This window comes from Pecten maximus, unplaced genomic scaffold, assembly GCF_902652985.1.
Source record: "Pecten maximus unplaced genomic scaffold, xPecMax1.1, whole genome shotgun sequence".
Classification (NCBI taxonomy): Eukaryota; Metazoa; Mollusca; class Bivalvia; order Pectinida; family Pectinidae; genus Pecten; species Pecten maximus.
The window spans coordinates 24,456-44,777 of record NW_022982832.1 but is presented as its reverse complement, the minus strand read 5'-3'; the positions used below and the strand labels follow the sequence as shown (position 1 = coordinate 44,777).

At 35.8% G+C, this 20,322-nt stretch overlaps 1 protein-coding gene and 1 long non-coding RNA gene across 2 annotated transcripts; both read right to left on the bottom strand.

Moving 5' to 3' along the window:
- Positions 1–8,127: 8,127 nt before the first annotated feature.
- On the bottom strand, positions 8,128–10,166 carry LOC117321015. Its single transcript, XR_004531200.1, has 2 exons — positions 10,114–10,166; positions 8,128–9,411 (listed from the first exon to the last, which is right to left on the bottom strand). It is a non-coding gene; the product is annotated as an uncharacterized LOC117321015 (long non-coding RNA).
- Positions 10,167–11,823: 1,657 nt separating this feature from the next.
- On the bottom strand, positions 11,824–18,785 carry LOC117321016 (midasin-like). Its single transcript, XM_033875491.1, has 9 exons — positions 18,694–18,785; positions 17,160–17,226; positions 16,834–16,927; positions 16,311–16,375; positions 15,729–15,790; positions 13,624–14,746; positions 13,142–13,224; positions 12,698–12,747; positions 11,824–12,426 (listed from the first exon to the last, which is right to left on the bottom strand). Exons 2-9 carry the CDS (start codon positions 17,221–17,223, stop codon positions 12,312–12,314), a joined length of 1,656 nt encoding a protein of 551 aa, XP_033731382.1. The 5' UTR covers positions 17,224–17,226; positions 18,694–18,785; the 3' UTR covers positions 11,824–12,311.
- Positions 18,786–20,322: the final 1,537 nt, after the last annotated feature.

Genomic DNA, 20,322 nt, shown 5'->3' with positions numbered 1-20,322 from the left:
GTGTAATGTTAAGAAACAACATTACTATGAACAATCCACATGATAAATGATTGTGGTAAGACCTTTGCTGAATTCAGAAAAAAACGTAGGTAGGGCTTTCTGTGTTTACTTCCGTTTCCTCGAACCTTAAAGAGGCCTGTCCGTGAATTAATTGTAACGAGTTGCATAAATGCAAAAAATACAAAAACAAAAATCATTAAAAGGCCAACTCTGGTAATTTTTACATCACTACCATGTCAGCAAATTGCGGCGCCCGGGTGTAAAGCTCAAGAGCGTCTTCGTTGCTACAGGTGTAAAATACGGAAATGTTAAATTTTCCTATTTAACTATTACCAATCAATCCCATAAGACTTGATAATGTCAAAATAATAAATTCTGATAAACTGTGAGATTTACAGTCATTTCGATCGCAGATTTTGCTGTATATGTTGCATAATTCGTGGATTGCGGCATAATTTGGTCATACCCGCCTACACTTTGGGCGAATTAGCAAAAAATGAGAGGTGTTTTTCCTGTCCGTTATAGCCAATTTATCATATTGTTCCGTGGTCGGGTTATTTTCGTTGAAGGACAGCATTATCACATCAAACAAAGAGAAAAAAAATATCTCAATCGTTCTTTCAATCCCGTCTTCGGCGTTTATTTTCTATAGAAATTATCGTTGCCCGGGTGTAAAATTCATCGACGCCCAGGTGTATGCACCGGCGCCCGTTCAGTACGATTGAACCCGGTGATACAGCATTAGCATTAATAGCTGAAAGTATAGAAATACTAGTTCAACAATTACTGAGTATTGACTTTAAAAAACATACGATTCAATTGGTCTAATGGATGCTAAACTTTCAGTGCTGGTAGAAGCAAAAGGTACCGGAAAACGTTGAAGTGGCGTTTACCTTATTTTCTACTGTCACTAGGCGTTGTGTTTACCTTAGTTACAACTGTCACTAGGCGTTGTGTTTACCTTAGTTACAACTGTCACTAGGCGTTGTGTTTACCTTATTTACTCCAGTCGCCAGGCGTTGTGTTTACCTTATTTACTACAGTCACTAGGCGTTGTGTTTACCTTATTTACTCCAGTCGCCAGGCGTTGTGTTTACCCTAGTTACTCCAGTCGCCAGGCGTTGTGTTTAACTTATTTACTACAGTCACTAGGCGTTGTGTTTACCCTAGTTACTACTGTCACTAGGCGTTGTGTTTACCCTAGTTACTACTGTCACGAGTATTTGCTACTGTCCGTCCTTAAATGACCTTAGCTGTTAATAGGACGTTAAACAAAATAAACCAAACCAAATCACTAGGCGTTGTGTTTACCTTATTTACTCAAGTCACTAGGCGTTGTGTTTACCTTAGTTACTCCAATCACGAGGCGTTGTATTAACCTTATTTACTGCTGTCACCAGGCGATGTGGTTTCCGTATTTCTGTGTTATGACTAGCGTCACGAGTCTTTTTTGTCACTAGGCGTAAAGTATATCTATTTTGCAAAATGCCTACCGTCGTTATCTGTGGCCACTGCTATGAAGGCAAATTGTAGTATTGGAATGACATTGCTGGTGGGTGATACTTTTAAAGTGACCTTGGCATCTGACCCCGGAGAAGACATGGGGGTTAGTTGAAGGATTTCTGTTGACGTCACGGTTGCAATCACGCTGCCTGGAAATCGATAAACATAGTATAATAGTTCGTAATGTGTTGTGTATTCTTCAATGCTACACTAACTCAGTCTGATCTATAGGCCTTCGCGACCGATTACGTCCGCAGCAATAAGGTTATAAAGATTTTAAAGCAGAGTATTTACTCTAAGAACATTGTTTTGAGACTTGATAGAAAATGAATGAATAAAATAAATCAACACTTAAATAGAAAGCACATCAACCGATACTTTACCTCTTGATTATAAACCACATATCACAGGTAATCTCTCTCTCTCTCTCTCTCTCTCTCTCTTACTCGCCAATCGGTGCTTATGAGGAATTGGTAACTACACGACGTTATGGGGAACACAACTTCCAGCATCAATCTCTCTATACTTTCATCTGGACAACAGCGTATGCATCCACCGAAATAAATACACTTTCAGCTATTTCCAAATATTAAACCATATCCAAGTTCTCTCTCCGTTTTAGTATATGGGGCAAAGACAATTTTATGGGGATCATTCGGAACACCTCCGTAAGAGATTTATGCCTCATAAACCCTTTCTTCAAGGGGGGATCGAGGGGGGACCTAAATATTCACCATAAAATACCTGCAATAAATAATCCCTTTAAACCTTCTTCAGATGGATATTAAGTCTACCCGACAGAAATATAGTACTATAAATTCTCTAAAAATACTTATCATTGAGAATGTATTCATCAATCATAAAGCCTTTTCACAGAGAGATACGAAGATGTTCCCCACAAACACTTATCAGTGAGAATGTATTCCTCATAAAGCCTTTTCACAGAGAGATACCAAGATGTTCCCCACAAACACTTATCAGTGAGAATGTATCCCCATAAACCCTCTTCACAGAGAGATACGAAGATGTTCCCCACAAACAATTATCAGTGAGAATGCATTCCTCATAAACCCTCTTCACAGAGAGATACCAAGATGTTCCCCACAAACACTTATCAGTGAGAATGTATTCCTCATAAACCCTCTTCACAGAGAGATACTAAGGTCCTCACAAACACTTATCAGTGAGAATGTATTCCCCATAAACCCTCTTCACAGAGAGATACCAAGATGTTCCCCACAAACAATTATCAGTTAGAATGTATTCCTCATAAACCCTCTTCACAGAGAGATACCAAGATGTTCCCCACAAACACTTATCAGTGAGAATGTATTCCTCATAAACCCTATTCACAGAGAGATACCAAGTTATTCCCCACAAACACTTAACAGTGAGAATGTATTCCTCATAAACCCTATTCACAGAGAGATACCAAGTTGTTCCCCACAAACAATTATCAGTGAGAATGTATTCCTCATAAACCCTCTTCACACAGAGATACCAAGATGTTCCCCACAAACACTTTACAGTGAGAATGTATTCCTCATAAACCCTATTCACAGAGAGATACCAAGTTATTCCCCACAAACACTTAACAGTGAGAATGTATTCCTCATAAACCCTATTCACAGAGAGATACCAAGTTGTTCCCCACAAACAATTATCAGTGAGAATGTATTCCTCATAAACCCTCTTCACACAGAGATACCAAGATGTTCCCCACAAACACTTAACAGTGAGAATGTATTCCTCATAAACCCTCTTCACAGAGATACTAAGGTCCTCACAAACAATTGTCAGTGAGAATGTATTCCTCATAAACCCTCTTCACAGAGATACCAAGTTGTTCCCCACAAACACTTATCAGTGAGAATGTATTCCTCATAAACCCTCTTCACAGAGAGATACCAAGTTGTTCCCCACAAACACTTATCAGTGAGAATGTATTCCTCATAAACCCTATTCACAGAGATACTAAGTTTCCACAAACACTTATCAGTGAGAATGTATTCCTCATAAACCCTCTTCACAGAGAGATACCAAGATGTTCCCCACAAACATTTATCAGTGAGAATATATTCCTCATAAACCCTCTTCACAGAGAGATACCAAGATGTTCCCCACAAACACTTATCAGTGAGAATGTATTCCTCATAAACCCTCTTCACACAGAGATACCAAGTTGTTCCCCACAAACACTTAACACTGAGAATGTATTCCTCATAAACCCTCTTCACAGAGAGATACCAAGTTGTTCCCCAAAAACACTTTACAGTGAGAATGTATTCCTCATAAACCCTCTTCACAGAAAGATACTAAGTTCCTCACAAACACTTATCAGTGAGAATGTATTCCTCATAAACCCTCTTCACAGAGAGATACCAAGTTGTTCCCCACAAACACTTATCAGTGAGAATGTATTCCTCATAAACCCTATTCACAGAGATACTAAGTTCCCACAAACACTTATCAGTGAGAATGTATCCCTCATAAACCCTCTTCACAGAGAGATACCAAGATGTTCCCCACAAACACTTATCAGTGAGAATATATTCCTCATAAACCCTCTTCACAGAAAGATACTAAGTTCTTCACAAACACTTAACAGTGAGAATGTATTCCTCATAAACCCTCTTCACAGAAAGATACTAAGTTCCTCACAAACACTTATCAGTGAGAATGTATTCCTCATAAACCCTATTCACAGAGAGATACTAAGTTCCCCACAAACAATTATCAGTGAGAATGTATTCCTCATAAACCCTCTTCACAGAGAGATACCAAGATGTTCCCAACAAACACTTATCAGTGAGAATATATTCCTCATCAACCCTATTCACAGAGAGATACCAAGTTATTCCCCACAAACACTTAACAGTGAGAATGTATTCCTCATAAACCCTATTCACAGAGAGATACCAAGTTGTTCCCCACAAACAATTATCAGTGAGAATGTATTCCTCATAAACCCTCTTCACACAGAGATACCAAGATGTTCCCCACAAACACTTAACAGTGAGAATGTATTCCTTATAAACCCTCTTCACAGAGATACTAAGGTCCTCACAAACAATTGTCAGTGAGAATGTATTCCTCATAAACCCTCTTCACAGAGATACCAAATTGTTCCCCAAAAACACTTATCAGTGAGAATGTATTCCTCATAAACCCTCTTCACAGAGAGATACCAAGTTGTTCCCCACAAACACTTATCAGTGAGAATGTATTCCTCATAAACCCTATTCACAGAGATACTAAGTTTCCACAAACACTTATCAGTGAGAATGTATTCCTCATAAACCCTCTTCACAGAGAGATACCAAGATGTTCCCCACAAACATTTATCAGTGAGAATATATTCCTCATAAACCCTCTTCACAGAGAGATACCAAGATGTTCCCCACAAACACTTATCAGTGAGAATATATTCCTCATAAACCCTCTTCACAGAGAGATACCATGATGTTCCCCACAAACACTTATCAGTGAGAATGTATTCCTCATAAACCCTATTCACAGAAAGATACTAAGTTCCTCACAAACACTTATCAGTGAGAATGTATTCATCATAAACCCTATTCACAGAGAGATACCAAGATGTTCCCCACAAACACTTATCAGTGAGAATGTATTCCTCATAAACCCTCTTCACACAGAGATACCATGTTGTTCCCCACAAACACTTAACACTGAGAATGTATTCCTCATAAACCCTCTTCACAGAGAGATACTAAGGTCCTCACAAACAATTGTCAGTGAGAATGTATTCCTCATAAACCCTCTTCACAGAGAGATACCAAGTTGTTCCCCAAAAACACTTTACAGTGAGAATGTATTCCTCATAAACCCACTTCACAGAAAGATACTAAGTTCCATACAAACACTTATCAGTGAGAATATATTCCTCATAAACCCTCTTCACAGAGAGATACGAAGATGTTCCCCACAAACACTTATCAGTGAGAATATATTCCTCATCAACCCTATTCACAGAGAGATACCAAGTTATTCCCCACAAACACTTAACAGTGAGAATGTATTCCTCATAAACCCTATTCACAGAGAGATACCAAGTTGTTCCCCACAAACAATTATCAGTGAGAATGTATTCCTCATAAACCCTCTTCACACAGAGATACCAAGATGTTCCCCACAAACACTTAACAGTGAGAATGTATTCCTCATAAACCCTCTTCACAGAGATACTAAGGTCCTCACAAACAATTGTCAGTGAGAATGTATTCCTCATAAACCCTCTTCACAGAGATACCAAGTTGTTCCCCACAAACACTTATCAGTGAGAATGTATTCCTCATAAACCCTCTTCACAGAGAGATACCAAGTTGTTCCCCACAAACACTTATCAGTGAGAATGTATTCCTCATAAACCCTATTCACAGAGATACTAAGTTTCCACAAACACTTATCAGTGAGAATGTATTCCTCATAAACCCTCTTCACAGAGAGATACCAAGATGTTCCCCACAAACATTTATCAGTGAGAATATATTCCTCATAAACCCTCTTCACAGAGAGATACCAAGATGTTCCCCACAAACACTTATCAGTGAGAATATATTCCTCATAAACCCTCTTCACAGAGATACTATGATGTTCCCCACAAACACTTATCAGTGAGAATGTATTCCTCATAAACCCTATTCACAGAAAGATACTAAGTTCCTCACAAACACTTATCAGTGAGAATGTATTCATCATAAACCCTATTCACAGAGAGATACCAAGATGTTCCCCACAAACACTTATCAGTGAGAATGTATTCCTCATAAACCCTCTTCACACAGAGATACCAAGTTGTTCCCCACAAACACTTAACACTGAGAATGTATTCCTCATAAACCCTCTTCACAGAGAGATACTAAGGTCCTCACAAACAATTGTCAGTGAGAATGTATTCCTCATAAACCCTCTTCACAGAGAGATACCAAGTTGTTCCCCAAAAACACTTTACAGTGAGAATGTATTCCTCATAAACCCTCTTCACAGAGAGATACCAAGATGTTCCCCACAAACACTTATCAGTGAGAATATATTCCTCATGAACCCTCTTCACAGAAAGATACTAAGTTCTTCACAAACACTTAACAGTGAGAATGTATTCCTCATAAACCCTCTTCACAGAAAGATACCAAGTTCCTCACAAACACTTATCAGTGAGAATGTATTCCTCATAAACCCTATTCACAGAGAGATACTAAGTTCCCCACAAACACTTATCAGTGAGAATGTATTCCTCATAAACCCTCTTCACAGAGAGATACCAAGATGTTCCCCACAAACACTGATCAGTGAGAATATATTCCTCATAAACCCTATTCACAGAGAGATACCAAGTTATTCCCCACAAACACTTAACAGTGAGAATGTATTCCTCATAAACCCTATTCACAGAGAGATACCAAGTTGTTCCCCACAAACAATTATCAGTGAGAATGTATTCCTCATAAACCCTCTTCACACAGAGATACCAAGATGTTCCCCACAAACACTTAACAGTGAGAATGTATTCCTCATAAACCCTCTTCACAGAGATACTAAGGTCCTCACAAACAATTGTCAGTGAGAATGTATTCCTCATAAACCCTCTTCACAGAGAGATACCAAGATGTTCCCCACAAACACTTATCAGTGAGAATATATTCCTCATAAACCCTCTTCACAGAGAGATACCATGATGTTCCCCACAAACACTTATCAGTGAGAATGTATTCCTCATAAACCCTCTTCACAGAGAGATACCAAGATGTTCCCCACAAACATTTATCAGTGAGAATATATTCCTCATAAACCCTCTTCACAGAGAGATACCAAGATGTTCCCCACAAACACTTATCAGTGAGAATATATTCCTCATAAACCCTCTTCACAGAGAGATACCATGATGTTCCCCACAAACACTTATCAGTGAGAATGTATTCCTCATAAACCCTATTCACAGAAAGATACTAAGTTCCTCACAAACACTTATCAGTGAGAATGTATTCCTCATAAACCCTCTTCACAGAAAGATACTAAGTTCCTCACAAACACTTATCAGTGAGAATGTATTCCTCATAAACCCTCTTCACACAGAGATACCAAGTTGTTCCCCACAAACACTTAACACTGAGAATGTATTCCTCATAAACCCTCTTCACAGAGAGATACTAAGGTCCTCACAAACAATTGTCAGTGAGAATGTATTCCTCATAAACCCTCTTCACAGAGAGATACCAAGTTGTTCCCCAAAAACACTTTACAGTGAGAATGTATTCCTCATAAACCCTCTTCACAGAAAGATACTAAGTTCCTCACAAACACTTATCAGTGAGAATGTATTCCTCATAAACCCCATTCACAAAAAGATACTAAGTTCCTCACAAACACTTATCAGTGAGAATGTATTCCTCATAAACCCTATTCACAGAGAGATACCAAGATGTTCCCCACAAACACTTATCAGTGAGAATGTATTCCTCATAAACCCTCTTCACAGAGAGATACCAAGATGTTCCCCACAAACACTTATCAGTGAGAATGTATTCCTCATAAACCCTCTTCACAGAGAGATACTAAGTTGTTCCCCACAAGCACCTGCTGAATCCATCAACTCAACAGATGTGATTGATACAATGGATTTATTCACACAAAAACAAATAATAACAACTAGATAGCTAGCACTAGCTGTAAAGATCGCAATCAAATCAACAGTGAACATTTTTTATCTTCAATACCAAATTAAACAATAACTGAAATTCAAAAAAACAAATCTCTCAGTCTTCAAAAGATATCAAACATTGCATTGTTTTGCATCGAAGGGTATAAATATCCAAATAGCCTTAGGCTTAAACATGAAATGTAGTAAGTTGAAAATAACATGGCATCATACTAATATTGAATGCAATATTGCATTAAATAAACACATACAATGTAACATTTCACATTTTCCTCTGCACTATATCTGAGATTTGTTATCATTGAGAGTTCTCTAATACTTCCATAGTACTATGTAAAAGGTCAGGATTTCTTATTCCAATATATGACCTTGATGACATTGATTATATATATTTAAAATCATCCATACAAATGAAACAGGTCCTAATTTTATCTTTTTTAATGAAAAATAGTGGTAACAAACATTCGCTTGTATATCTTGCATTGCCACTTAAATGTCAAACACAGGTATTTCCCTGGATCAAATTAAGACGAGTTATTTTGGAGAGTGAATGGAATTATTATTAAGAAACAGAAGAAGCCTTAGAATAAACATTGAGGATTTTGCCACAAAGGCAAAGACTGACGGTGATGGAGACATAAGGATTCAAGCTAAATGTTCAAAGGGAATTTGCAAGAAAATTATTTAAATTTTGTGAGGAGAAAATTGTATGTACTAAATGTCTAACTCATTCAGAGCACCAATTAACATTTGCTGATATAAGTACATATACAGTGTATCATTGGATGCAAAACAAATGTACGTAGATAATTCTATCCTAGGTTCTTCCGAGAAATGGAATTAATTCAACCGAGTCATTTCGTCGTCACAAGTAAATAAAAGTAAAGTAAAACACCAAAAACGGCACACTCTTCATTATTGGAATCAAAACATTTCTTGACGAACATAACATAGATTTAGTTCCGCAAAGAAGATGCTTGCAAAAGTTTCATCTTTTTTTTCTGATGCTGCTGTGTCAGGCTCCAAACGTAATACTTAATACACTTCCAGCCTCTTTTTTCGAACATTGTTTTCACATAAGTGTTTTTCCTTGTCCCTAATAAAACATCATTTTTTGTTGGAGGCTTATTTGATGTAATACATGGATGAAATATGCGCTTAAGGATTTCAGTGTCAGCTTTGGTCCAGGGCACCCTGTTTTTTTTTCTTTCTTTCTTTTTCCAGTGAAGGCTCTGAAATTAAAACAAAATATACATCGGTATATGAAAATATGCATTTGCTGATCTATTGCGGGGTCATAAAAATACATTTTATACCACAATATGTGGGTGTTATTCAATTCTCAGTGTATCAAAAAATTACTTAATGCAACTGTTGAATAAGTATATAAGTACATTTTGTATACATATTGCACAAATAAATTTTAATGGTAAAAAGAGCAAGAAGTCCATCGGTCACAGTCAATTATTAAATAACTTATTGCTACTGAATGGTTTCAAAATTTTGGTGAAAGTGATCATACTATGTTTGTTTTATGAAAAATACAAAGACTCAAATATTATTGACCCAGGTGCCATGTTTAATGGAGTCATTAGTCAAGGGAACCATCATAAAGGTCAAAAAGGACTGCTGGTCACCTTAAACACAAGTTAATGTAACGTACGCCAGGTTTTGTAGTTGAATGAAAGCCGGAATACCCGGAGTGAAAACACTGATCGCGACCTACATTCAGTATCTGGCAACTAACTGCCCCAAATAATCTTAAACATGAAACCTAGAGGTTAAGGGCATTAAGTTGTTGTGATCTGGATTTAGTGGCTGAATACAGGGTTTCTGTAGTGTAGGGGGATAAAAACTTTGAAGGTATTTGGTTGCATTAGACAGTAAGTCGATATAAACAGGGGTTCGTAAGACAGGTTTGACTCAATTGATACCTTTCTTTTCTTGGTGATGGTCAATGCACTGGAATCATTGTGGTCACTTGCATGTCTCACTGAAATGTATTAAAACTGTTTTTGTTTAAGAAGAAACAAGTTGTAATGTTTCTATAGCATGGAATTGATCTTATTTTTTCAATAATGAAGGGTTAGACAGGGAAGAACATGTGCAGTATGCCATATAGCGACTTTGATTCTTATAACAATGACAAATTGTTGTGTTCATCCAATATTATAGTATCAGTAACCTCACCAAGTTTCGATTCAAATGGATGGCAATAACACTGTTTAAAGTAGACTTTAATTTACGCAAATACTGATGTGGCCGTTGTTGCTGTCGCCGTCGTAAAAGTAACACGGTGACCTTATGTTTCACTTTCCGCGACTATTGTCGAAGGCGAGACCAAAATCATAATAGGATGTGCATGTTTTTATATCATTTATATTAGGATATCAATAAAATACTGAATGAGAAAATATTTACATTTTCTGAACAAATGTCTACATTGCTAAAGCTATGCCTTATACAAGAAACTGCCATGTTAATGTTGTGACTATACAGGAACATGAAAATATGATGGGTTCAGACTACATTCCTAACCTAAAACATTTGAAAGAAATGGTATTTTCAAAAACAAATAATACCGTCAGTATTACTTAGATGTGCAGCATAATCATAACATGCTAATTAAATCACAGATCATCTGGATAACAGCTGCTCTCTAATGATTTGATTAAGATTCAAAATGTATATCTTCACTTATTCTAGCTAACTGTCATCTGCTTAACAATTCAAATACATAATATCTTAATTACTTCCACACCAGGACCAAATTGTTTTCATTCAATGTGTAGTTAATATCTCAGTTTTAGTATATGCTACTTGTATATATGTACCTTGTATCACAAAGATTTTTAAATGTTTGATGATCCTGTTTTGGTGTTGAAATTACAAATACATGAATTGGCTTTATAGTCCACAAATACTATCATAACATTATCCATTCTCCAGTCCATGTTATGTTCAGATAGATCAAACAAAGTTAAAATAACAGCAAAGATGTAATTGTGTAGAATATCCCACTGGACCTTTCAGAAGAGCAAAATTGCTTGCAGCACAACATTTCAGAAAAATTATAAAACAAAATGAAATTTGATCCACATATCTGTAGATCCAATACATCCATGTTCTTATCACCACAGAAGGCAAGGATTTCACTAAATTGAAAATCATTTCCAAAACAAGCAAATCCACCAGAAGGAAACTCCATATCTCAATCTAAAACTTGTTCTAGATTCCACTTAATCATATTAATTTCAAACATTTTAATGACAATTTGCAAACATTTCAATGACAATGATTTCAATAATTTTGTTCCCCATAAATTCAGAGAGAAATTAAAATATTTCATATCAGGTTAAAGAATCCACATCAGGCCTGACCTGATTTTTCAACCAATCTTGGTAAGAGTAAGCTTGATTTTCTTCACAAATTTGACAGAAAAAATAGGTTGTAGATGAGAGAATGCTTGATAATCTGATATTTCTCACAAACTTGACAGAGAGAAAGTTTAAGGTAATATTCCTCACAAAGTTGCCAGAGAGAAAGTTTAAGGTAATACAAAAAAAAATGTAGTCCTCACAAACTTGTCAGAGAGAAAGTTCTAAGGTAATATTAATATTCCTCACAAACTTGCCAGAGAGAAAGTTTAAGGTAATATTCCTCACAAACTTGTCAGAGAGAAAGTTTAAGGTAATATTCCTCACAAACTTGCCAGAGTGAAAGTTCTAAGGTAATATTCCTCACAAACTTGCCAGAGAGAAAGTTTAAGGTAATATTCCTCACAAACTTGACAGAGAGAAATCTTGATATTCATCATAAAGTTGACATTTTGATTCTTGATCCTGACAGGAAAAATGTGTTTCACAGTTTGAGATATAAATTGGTCAAGGAAACGAATACAGCATCTTAAATTTGAATTGTGTAAAATATCTATTGAAATGCATGAAGCCAAAATTTTACACAAAAATTTGAAGTCTAAAACTGCACTTGACAATTATTAACAACATGAATGCAAGTTATTTGCAGGAGTTTATGAAATCTCTGACAAATAATTATGCTGATTGTGTAAATGGTATAAACATCCATTTGTAATTTTATGTGACCATTTCATGCAAGTTTTACATATTTTTGTTCATTGCATGTATACATACCCATCATCAAGTCTATCATGCTTCTGTGGCTTATAAGAAGGGTCTCTGCTGTTAGAATCATAGTCATGAACACTACTATCACTGTCTTTATGTGAGCTACAAAATAAATGTATTTGTATATAACATCAAAATAATTTTTGTTTTAAAAATAAGTTTGGTGCATGGTTTGATATCATGTGCGAAATCATTCAATCATTGATATTTTTTGTTAAAGCTGCATGCACAATTATATAATCATTAAAATCCCAGCGCAAATCACATGTACCCGTGATGTGACCTTTGAACTTTGACAATGTAAATCAACGGGAACCTTCTTCTGTTAATACATTCATAACATGTGATGCACACCCATAAACAATATACTCACTCATTGGTTTTCCATCTCTTTAAGATTCTGGTCTTTCTCAGACTAACACTCTGTAATGCACATAATAACAAATCATAAAATATCCATTAATCGGTTATTCGGGTTAACTAGGTTATATGTTAAAGGCACTTTAAATGTGGTATTTTAAATGGGGTACACTTACACTATACATACAATTTATATGGCAATATCACTGGGATATTGTGATTTTATAAAGGAACTAGTAGTAAATCATATCTTTACTTCTAAATGTATGTGTTTTATCCAGTATCTATGGTAAGCATCTGCAGTGCTACACAATGGATGATAAAAGACTCAAGTGTTAATCATATGTAAATGTGAACAGCTGTGACCTAGGCAGGGAGTAAGTAAACTTTTTACGGGAAAAGCTGTATTGGATTAAATTCATTTCTTTTCAAGTCATGGAGACAACTTAATACATACCAATATGGGCCAAATCAGCGAGCAGTTGCTGTCCTCGCTGCAAGAATCCATTACTTCCTCCAGATCCGGCTTTTCTTTAACAGCTGTGTGAAAGAAGAATAATGTAACATTCATCATAGCATCAAACTACTAGAAATGATATGTACATAATTGGAATAATTGAATAATTTAAATGTAACGGCGAATAATTAAATATTTTCTTTAAGCATAAAATGATGTCATTTTTTCCAACATGCAGATGAGATTGTGGGCACCAAATGAAAGTCTTTTAAAAGAAATTCTTTCTTGAATAACTTCCTAAAACATTGCTGACCAAAACTGCAAGTTAGCTTTCCCTAAGTACAATAATAAAACAATTCCTGTAGGGTATCTTAACTTTAATACATATCTGATAGATAAAACATGTATAATTTTACCAAACTACCAACCCTACCCTATCCACACCCTTTACCAGTAGTATAAGTAATGAAAAAGATACCAACCACTAAAGGCTTCTCTGTTTTCCTTCAGCATGACCATGTTTCCATCATATCTGAAACTCATGTTTCCATCATGACCATCTGTTAGTGTTATGCTTTCTAGTTCATCATCTGATCTCCATTCTAGTTCATCATTTGATATTCTTTCTAGTTCATAATCTGACCTCCTTTCTAGTTCATAATCTGACCTCCTTTCTAGTTCATCATCTGACCTCCTTTCTAGTTCATCATCTGATCTCCATTCTAGTTCATCATTTGATATTCTTTCTAGTTCATAATCTGACCTCCTTTCTAGTTCATAATCTGACCTCCTTTCTAGTTCATCATCTGACCTCCATTCTAGTTCATAATCTGACCTCCTTTCTAGTTCATCATCTGATCTCCATTCTAGTTCATCATCTGCTAACTCTCCATCCTCCACCAACATCTCTTGGTCATCGTCCTTCATCTGTCCATCCATCACAATCTTCTCTTGGTCATCATCCATCATCTGTCCATCCTTCACAATCTTCTCTTGGTCATCATCCATCATCTTTCCATCCTTCACAATCTTCTCTTGGTCATCATCCATCATCTGTCCATCCTTCACAATCTTCTCTTGGTCATCGTCCTTCATCTGTCCATCCTTCACAATCTTCTCTTGGTCATCGTCAATCATCTGTCCAGCCTTCACAATCTTCTCTTGGTCATCATCAATCATCTGTCCATCCTCCACTATCTTCTCTTGGTCATCTTCCTTCATCTGTCCATCATTCACAATCTTCTCTTGGTCATCATCCATCATCTGTCCATCCTTCACAATCTTCTCTTGGTCATCATCCACCATTTGTCCATCCTTCACAATCTTCTCTTGGTCATCATCCACCATTTGTCCATCCTTTACAATCTTCTCTTGGTCATCGTCCTTCATCTGTCCATCCTTCACAATCTTCTCTTGGTCATCATCCATCATCTGTCCATCCTTCACAATCTTCTCGTGGTCATCGTCCTTCATCTGTCCATCCTCCAATATCTTCTCTTGGTCATCATCTACCTTGCTATTCTCTTCAAGCCTTTCTTGTTCATCAATGTTATCATCTACTATCTCTTCTTGTCCATCAGCATGTCCGGTCATTCCACTGCCTTTCTGTAGATATGAATTGGTAGCATTTTTTAAAGACATGGATGTGCGGAAAATACATAAAAGGAAAATGCATGTATATATCAGGCCAGTAACCACTATATTAAACTAACAATCACCTTTTCAATTACATTCAAACAACCTTTTTTTAAAACCATAACAGGACGTAGGGTGCTCTATGTACATTTTAACAGGAACCTGAACATTATTGTCAAAAGAATAATATTTTTTTGCCTTATTAGTGTGTTCAGACTCTTCATAAAATATTCACTATTATTAGTTGCAGTTTTGTAACACATATTTATTAAGGCTGTTATGATATACTTATGCCATGATACTACAATGTATATACCACGATATCTACTCGCGATAAAAATTTTAAATGAGTCACCATATTTGATGGCATCGGCGACGCATATTATTTTGGTATATTGACAGGGATTTGCAGTCTGGAAAAAAGGTGTTTGAGGGAATTTAGTTTCACCCCCGCCAAGTTTCATATCACTATACATGTACTTATTGTACAAGGACGCATGTTTGTTACTTGACGGCAATTATCACGAGAGCCTATCAAATTTTACATTACATGAAATATTATTTCCGGCAAAAATTGGATCCATACTAAAAAATGGACCAGATCAGACCAAACTGACTCAAACAAAAATACCGAAAAATGAAAAGTGTACCAAACCTAAGAAATTTATCATAGTTTTCGGTGCACCGCAGTGTATCTTTACAGCCCTAATTTGTATTGTCTCATTCTTCTATCTGTGAAAGTGCATACATGAATGGAAATCACATGTATAAATACCAATGCGTGGGAGCAGAGCTATATACAGTGATTTTTGGTGCATACAATGTCACTTTTAAACTCATTCAGAAAATCAAAATGTGATACTCTTACTAAATAAATATACAAAACATTCAAATTCATGGTGTTGCCAAGTATTACCTTATAAATGCATGGACACTTTTTATAAAAACTAACCTTTGACTTTGTTGCTTCCAAATCATCAAAAAATTTCCTTTTATTTCTACCTTTCAGTTTGTCTGTTAAAATATAATTGATTCTCATAACATCACATGGGAATATAAAAAACAAAACAAGTAAAACATCTCATTCTGGAAAGGTCAATTAAGTTAAGCTCTTACATTAAGGCTTCAAACAGAATTTAAGGAGTTTTCAAAATATTGTCAACCAAATTCAAGCACCATTTTGTACTTATAAATGCTATACAATTACATCATCACTTGAATAGTAAAGCTTGAAATGTTTCTATATCGAGAGATATTTTTAAGGAATTATTGTGATAGTAATTAACTGTCATGCAATCTGTATAAATTACATGTTTACCTCATGTTTTTGTAATGTTATTTCTTAGTTTTATTTTTATTTTTTTTCAAAGAAAAAGCAATGTGGATAAATACTACATAACAAAGCATAACAAGATTTTCAATTATCTTTAAGGGGTTTTTCAAGACTTTCATTAATGTTCAAGAATTTTCCAAGATCTGCACCCGCCTTACTCTTTGATTTATGAAAACAGATTAATTTATAACAAATCAATACCTAGTGATTTCCTCAGCTGTTCATCACTGACTGTATATTTCCAATTAGATTTGTTGAGGGTTATGCTGTAAAATAAAACAATAAGTCCATGAGCTTTAGCAGTCTACTGATTTTGAAATTATTCTGTTAATTTGAACCTTTTGGTCAAATCCATCAGCCCATATAGGGCCTATGATTTCCTAATATAAACTATAGCAATTTTTCTCACAAATTCAAGACGTTAACTGTACTCTAAAACAAAATGATGAAACAAACGAAAACCTGCAAGAGTAAACAAGAGTTACGCGTAATTATATGTCTCACCTTTCCTGCTTTGTCAATAAATCACAGATAGCTATATGTGATAGGTGTTAAGCATGATTGTATCAGCTATATATATATAATCTCATCAAGTCTCAATTCAACAGGAGGGCTACAACAATGAATATTAAAAATGTTTTCTGCATTCGTTCTAAGGCAATTTAAAAAAGGGTCACTTCAGACTTCAAAACTAATAACTATAAAAAGGAATGCGATAACGTACTATTCATCTTCATCATAGAAGTAGCCTTTTCCCTCCGAGGCATATCCTGGCCACCACACTCCCTTGTCAAGCTTCACAAATATACAGGATCCATCTGAAATGAAAAGAATGATACTCAGAAGAAGTTTGAAATGTGTTTTTCAAGATGGCGACTGTAGCGCACTGGTAGAACTTGAGAAGAAGTTAAAAATGTGAAAAGTTTACAGGCGGTGTACGGCGGACAATAACAAAAATAAATAAGTAAACTATATAGTTATACAAAAATTATGTCTTCACTCTATTCCACATAAATGAAAAATCAAGATTAGTAAATGTATGACTGGTACCTTTAGGCTGATTTGATTCAGATTGTTTTCTGTAAGGCTTGGGTTTTTTTTTGCTTCGTCCCATGTTCTGTGAGTAAAGAAAATACAAGTATTAAATGTATGCATACTTGTCTACATTGTATTATCATAGATCTATACAAGAGGTGAAAGGGGACAAGAAATTTTGGCAGTGTTGAAAAATTATTAAAATTAAATTATTTCTTGGTCAATCAGACGCTTGTAATGTCTGCATAGTTACGTAATTATCAAGCGTCTAGCTGACTGCGACTTATACAATGGTGGTGAATATGAAGCGTATGTCAGAAGCGTGGCATTATTTCCAATTAAACCTGGACCTGACAACAAAAATTGGAAATCTGTTATCTAACATATATTTAATACCATATTGATATCACATGATTTCTCTTTAAATGTAAAATTCAATTAGTTAGCCCTGTTGTAACAGGAGAGGAAAAATGCACGGCTAGACCGGGTTCAAACCCGGGACCTTCAGAACTCTAGACGGACGCTCAACCAATTGAGCTATCTGGTCGCCGACTATCAACCCGGTCTAGAGCCGCTACACTGTTATCAGATAAATTTTAAACCTTTTGTTTTTTAATACTAATCATTGAGCCACTCGTTAATTATGTAACAATGCATACAGTAGTACATTATCAGGTCGGGGGAAACCACAAATTTGCGTGTAATACGCCAATTGGCCTATTATACGCCAAATTCAGGCACAGGTGCCTGACTCGTTTTATAAAATAATAACATATACAGTACATATAAATGAGACTTATATGTACTCTATATGTTATTATTTTATAAAACGAGTCAGGCACCTGTGATTCATGTATGGATTTGTTACTAAAAAAAGCTCAAATCAATTTAAACTCACCTTTTTCATTTTTTTTTTTATCAAAGTCGCATTAATTTATGACAAAATAAATAATATTTTGCTGAAAGATGTTTAGTTGAAGCATTGGCTAGACTACTTAGAAACTTGATGTAATAATCGCCGCCGTACTAACACTCGTAACAAATCCATACCCCAATTAGCGTATAATAGGCCAGTTGGCGTATTATACGCAAATTTGTGGTTTTCCCCGACCTGATTATTACACTTTTATACAGCGCTAGCTTTCAGGATCTGAGGACATTGCATTTATATTAGTAGAATCTACTGTACCTGATTAACTGTTTACTAACCCTCGCCCATAGGTCAAGGCAAGATATATTTCATCGCTGCTGGTACAAAAATCTGCATTTCCGTCATTCCGTAAACAATGTGAAATAGTTTGTGATCTTGTAAAGACAGCATTACAATTCGAAAGTCAATATGCTGTTTAAATGTTATCAAAAATCCATTTTAGTATTCACTCAAAGAAAATTCATCGGCAAATGACTTTGCAACATCAATTCCGTCAGTGTCAAAGAAAAAAATCTTGCATTCACATTTCGAGTCCACACAATGTAATGGTTTCGCCATGTCTTACATTTAATACTTTCATTTGATGTTTTCCTCATAAATCGGAGAGAAATAACGTACCTTGCTTGTTCTGCTTTCCTCGCAATACCCTAGCCTGCTCAGGACTCCGCCGAATATTTTCGCGCCAAAATCATGACGTGTTAATGCTACAACTTAGAAGCATTCCGAGTAGAAATTTCCCATGATTCCTACACCTCCATTTCATGGTCGTGTGATAATATGAGAGTGTTGAAATGGTCTAAAAATAGCATTTTTCTACTTTCAGTTTTTTATTAAAGATTCGCTCACGCTGATTACGAATATATGGGGGAGCGATTTGTGGGGAACGACGGGAATCCCCATAAGCACCGTTTTTCCCCACAATGTTGGTCTAAAACACAAACATATTCCCCATAAGCTGTCTAGCTCGGGTGCTCTCTCTCTCTCTCTCTCTCTCTCTCTCTCTCTCTCACTCTCTCTCTCGCAAAACCATGCTTATGGGGAATTAGGCAAACTCCGTTGTTATGGGGAAAGGCATTTCCCGCTTCATTACCACGTCAAGGATAACACTTATTAATTCGTATGTATCAGTACATCAGTATGTGGCAATGTATACGTAGGTTTCTCTCTTAATATGCCTATTTATGGGGAATAATTATCACAGTTCTTAGGTTTGCGGGGAAGTCGTAATTATCTCTCTATAAAGTCGTCTTGTAGGGAATATTACCCATAATTCTTCAAGCCGACATCTACAGCAGTGTGAGATAATGTTCTAAAAATAGCACATTTTCAACTTTTGGCGGCAACTTACAAATTTTCGCATCCGGATTCTTTTCAAATAGTGCTTGGATTTAGGCGGAATCAGAGGAATCCCCATAAAACCGATTATTCCCCACAATGTTGGTCAAAAGTCTAATTATATTCCCAATAGGCAATATTGCGTGTGCTCTATTGCATTTGAACTGCAGAGATGATGGTGTAAATTGTCATGACTATGTGTGGAAGGATGTTGATGAGGATGACGCGATTATGTATAGTGTTTCAATGATGATGAAATGTTGATGACTGATTAGAATGATGACAATAATGATGACAATTTTTATAATGATTTTGAAGATGATGATGATGATGATGAACAATTTGATTGATGATGATGATGATGATGATGATGAACAATTCTTATGATGATGCCTTTTCAACGTGTGAAAGTGAGAGTGTGTTTGACATCTTCGTTTTACATGTAATGAAAACATTTGAAAAATGAAAAAAATACAAAAAAAGACAAAGAAAGAAAACCGCGATTTTAGCTCGAAGTCAATAAAAAAAAAAGAATTAGCCAATGTGTCGGGGACGTGTCAGTGTCCTCTGCTACATCGATGTTTATCAAAGAAGCATGCACTCCAGTAAGTGTAGTTGTAAGGCCCCAATAACAAACATTTATCTTGCATGTATGTAAGAGATACATACATAAACTAAGAGTTCTTATACGCCGCGGCACTATTTCGCCCTAGCAAACTTGAATTACCTTAACCCTCCGAGAGCGAAAATAAAGGTGTTTGTAAAAACACCATGGTATATACTATATACACTTCCTTGACAAATGATGCTCATTATTGCATCTGTGTGTGAAATATAGAAAATTATCAAACTGATAAAACATATTTTCACTGTAGCGATGAACAGTAAAAATATATGTTTTTCCAGTAAAAA

Coding starts and splice junctions, on each gene's coding strand:
- LOC117321016 (XM_033875491.1), bottom strand. CDS start 17,223: ATGGGACGAAGCAAAAAAAAACCCAAGCCTTACAGAAAACAATCTGAA. Junction 16,928..17,159: donor TGAATCAAATCAGCCTAAAG/GTACCAGTCATA, acceptor TTTTCATTTCAG/ATGGATCCTGTATATTTGTG. Junction 14,747..15,728: donor TGGAAGCAACAAAGTCAAAG/GTTAGTTTTTAT, acceptor TCATATCTACAG/AAAGGCAGTGGAATGACCGG.